The sequence below is a fragment of the Aspergillus oryzae genome, chromosome 1, assembly GCF_000184455.2.
Source record: "Aspergillus oryzae RIB40 DNA, chromosome 1".
Classification (NCBI taxonomy): domain Eukaryota; kingdom Fungi; phylum Ascomycota; class Eurotiomycetes; order Eurotiales; family Aspergillaceae; genus Aspergillus; species Aspergillus oryzae.
In genome coordinates this window covers 2,522,106-2,524,197 of record NC_036435.1, presented here as the reverse complement: position 1 = coordinate 2,524,197, position 2,092 = coordinate 2,522,106, and the positions used below count along the sequence as shown (strand labels likewise).

Below are 2,092 nucleotides of genomic sequence, written 5' to 3'. Positions count from 1 at the left end.
TTGCTTCCCTTTAAAGCACCCGAGCAGCTAGCTACGAGTAGATATAGTCCAGGTGGATGCTTCCTTAAACCACAATGCCAATACCGACTAGCCTAATTCTAGTATAGCCCCGGAATATCAATCCCCCAGTATAATTACCAATACGTTTCGTTACATGAGTACCATGTCACGCAACAACTGTACAGGCAAGATCTATGAAGATGCGGACAAATCAAACATGAAGAGCTGGTGTGATCTTCCCACAGCACAATTGATGACTCAAATACTAGTATCTTGTCCGCTTGCAGTCCAAGCATGACCCACCACATCGCGATGCTCAGTTTATCAGCTGCAGCTTTCTCTTCCCCGGCGCTTTCTTGATATTGTTCTTGATGATTTTATGGGGCTTCTCAGTGGCATCTTCTGTCTTGGGAGATGGCATATACTCCTCGTGACGACCATGATCCATACCGACCTGAACTCTGTCCGGATTGAGTATCTGATTCCATCATCAACCCTTGTGCTTTTTTTCATTGTTGAGTTACATGGAAGAAGTGTGATATGCTAACGATGCCCTCCTGGTGGTTATTCGTCCGCACCTTGGAGGCCATGGGCTTCTGTGCCTAGACTCGCCGTCTTCGGGTCTTGCTCGGTCAAAGCGAAAAGGAGTGAAGTAGGATACTTATCCTCTTCTGCCATATATGAGGTTATGGCTTCATCAGCTCATTTATCCGCTTGGCTACGTACACTTGAACATCCTCTTGTTCCCAGGGACGGCTCAAATACCTTACTTGCTTGACAGCCTTTCTGTGAGCAGCACAAGCCCTCTAGGTGAAGCAAGGGGAAATCCGTACCATGCGCCTTGATCGAAAGAAGTTGATATAGAGTTCGGCTCTGTAAGCGAGGTTGACACGCCCGCACTGAAAGAGTATCTATTGGACTGGGGTAGCGGGATAGGATTGTGGACCGGGAACAGTTCGGGGTCAAAACACATCTTTTTTATCCAATACTGTACTTTGGATTCCTTTCCCGCTTGTCTTGATGCGCCACAAACGGTATGAGCTCACGAAGGCCATTGAGAACTTCCGGCGGGGATGAAATGTGCTGTTGGTCGCCAGATGAGAATGAATTTCCTCGTTGCCTCTTACCTACCGCGGCTGCATCTAAATCTTTTAACTTTTTCTATTTCTGTTCGTTACTTGACTGACCATGGTGTGGTGGCATGTATTTCTCTCCTTCGGTGTTGCAGGGGCGTTCTACGTGCTTTGGTTGGCTCTGCAGCGGCTATGGCTCTCACCGATTGCTCACTTCCCGGGACCTAAACTGGCTGCTCTTACAATGTGGTATGAGTTCTACTATGGTTCATTCCTAGAGGGTCAATATACTTTTCGGATCGCCGAGATGCATCGCAAATATGGCCCAATCGTGCGAATCAGCCCTTACGAGCTACACATTGACGATGCTGAATATTATGAAACGCTGTATTCTCGAGATGCCCCGCGAGATAAGTCACTACATCTGACTGGGATGTTTGGAGCACCGGCTTCCGCATTTGGTACAGTTGATCATCGACGCCATCGGATACGGCGTCAACCGATGAACCCTTTCTTCTCCCAACAGCGAATCCGACAACTGGAGCCAATGCTTCGAGACATGGTTGACAAACTGTGCGATGGATTGCGCGCCTGGAAGGATAGACACACTCCGCTACATATGTATCATCCATTTAATGCTTTCACCACAGACGTGGTCGTGGAATACACCATGGGACACTCATCTCACTATCTTGATGACTCAGACTTCAGCCCACAACGGTCAAAAACAATGCAGGCCATTGTGAATGCAGGCATCCAATTCAGACAATTCCGCTGGTTCATTAGTCTCTTTGAGCTACTCCCACGATGACTCGTCATGAGCATAAACCCTGACATCGGACCGGTCATCGACCAGAAAAATGAAAGTTTACGCCTAGCTAACTTGGTCATTGATAGCAAACGCTTGGACGGCATTTCCACAAGCGACAGGGCGAGTGTGATGATGCCCGTATTGTGCGTGATATGTTCAATGGCCATCCAAGAAAAGGGAGCCAAGGCGTCCGCGCGTCCGCGTCATG

At 48.3% G+C, this 2,092-nt stretch overlaps 1 protein-coding gene across 1 annotated transcript; it reads left to right on the top strand.

The window, feature by feature from the left end:
- Positions 1-1,188: 1,188 nt before the first annotated feature.
- AO090005001476 (uncharacterized protein) lies at positions 1,189-1,769 on the top strand (the record flags this gene model as incomplete). The annotated part of the gene is made up of 2 exons (XM_023237343.1): positions 1,189-1,694; positions 1,724-1,769. The coding sequence occupies 2 exons, from the start codon at positions 1,189-1,191 to the stop codon at positions 1,767-1,769; spliced, it is 552 nt and encodes a 183-aa protein (XP_023089388.1).
- Between the last annotated feature and the right edge of the window lie 323 nt (positions 1,770-2,092).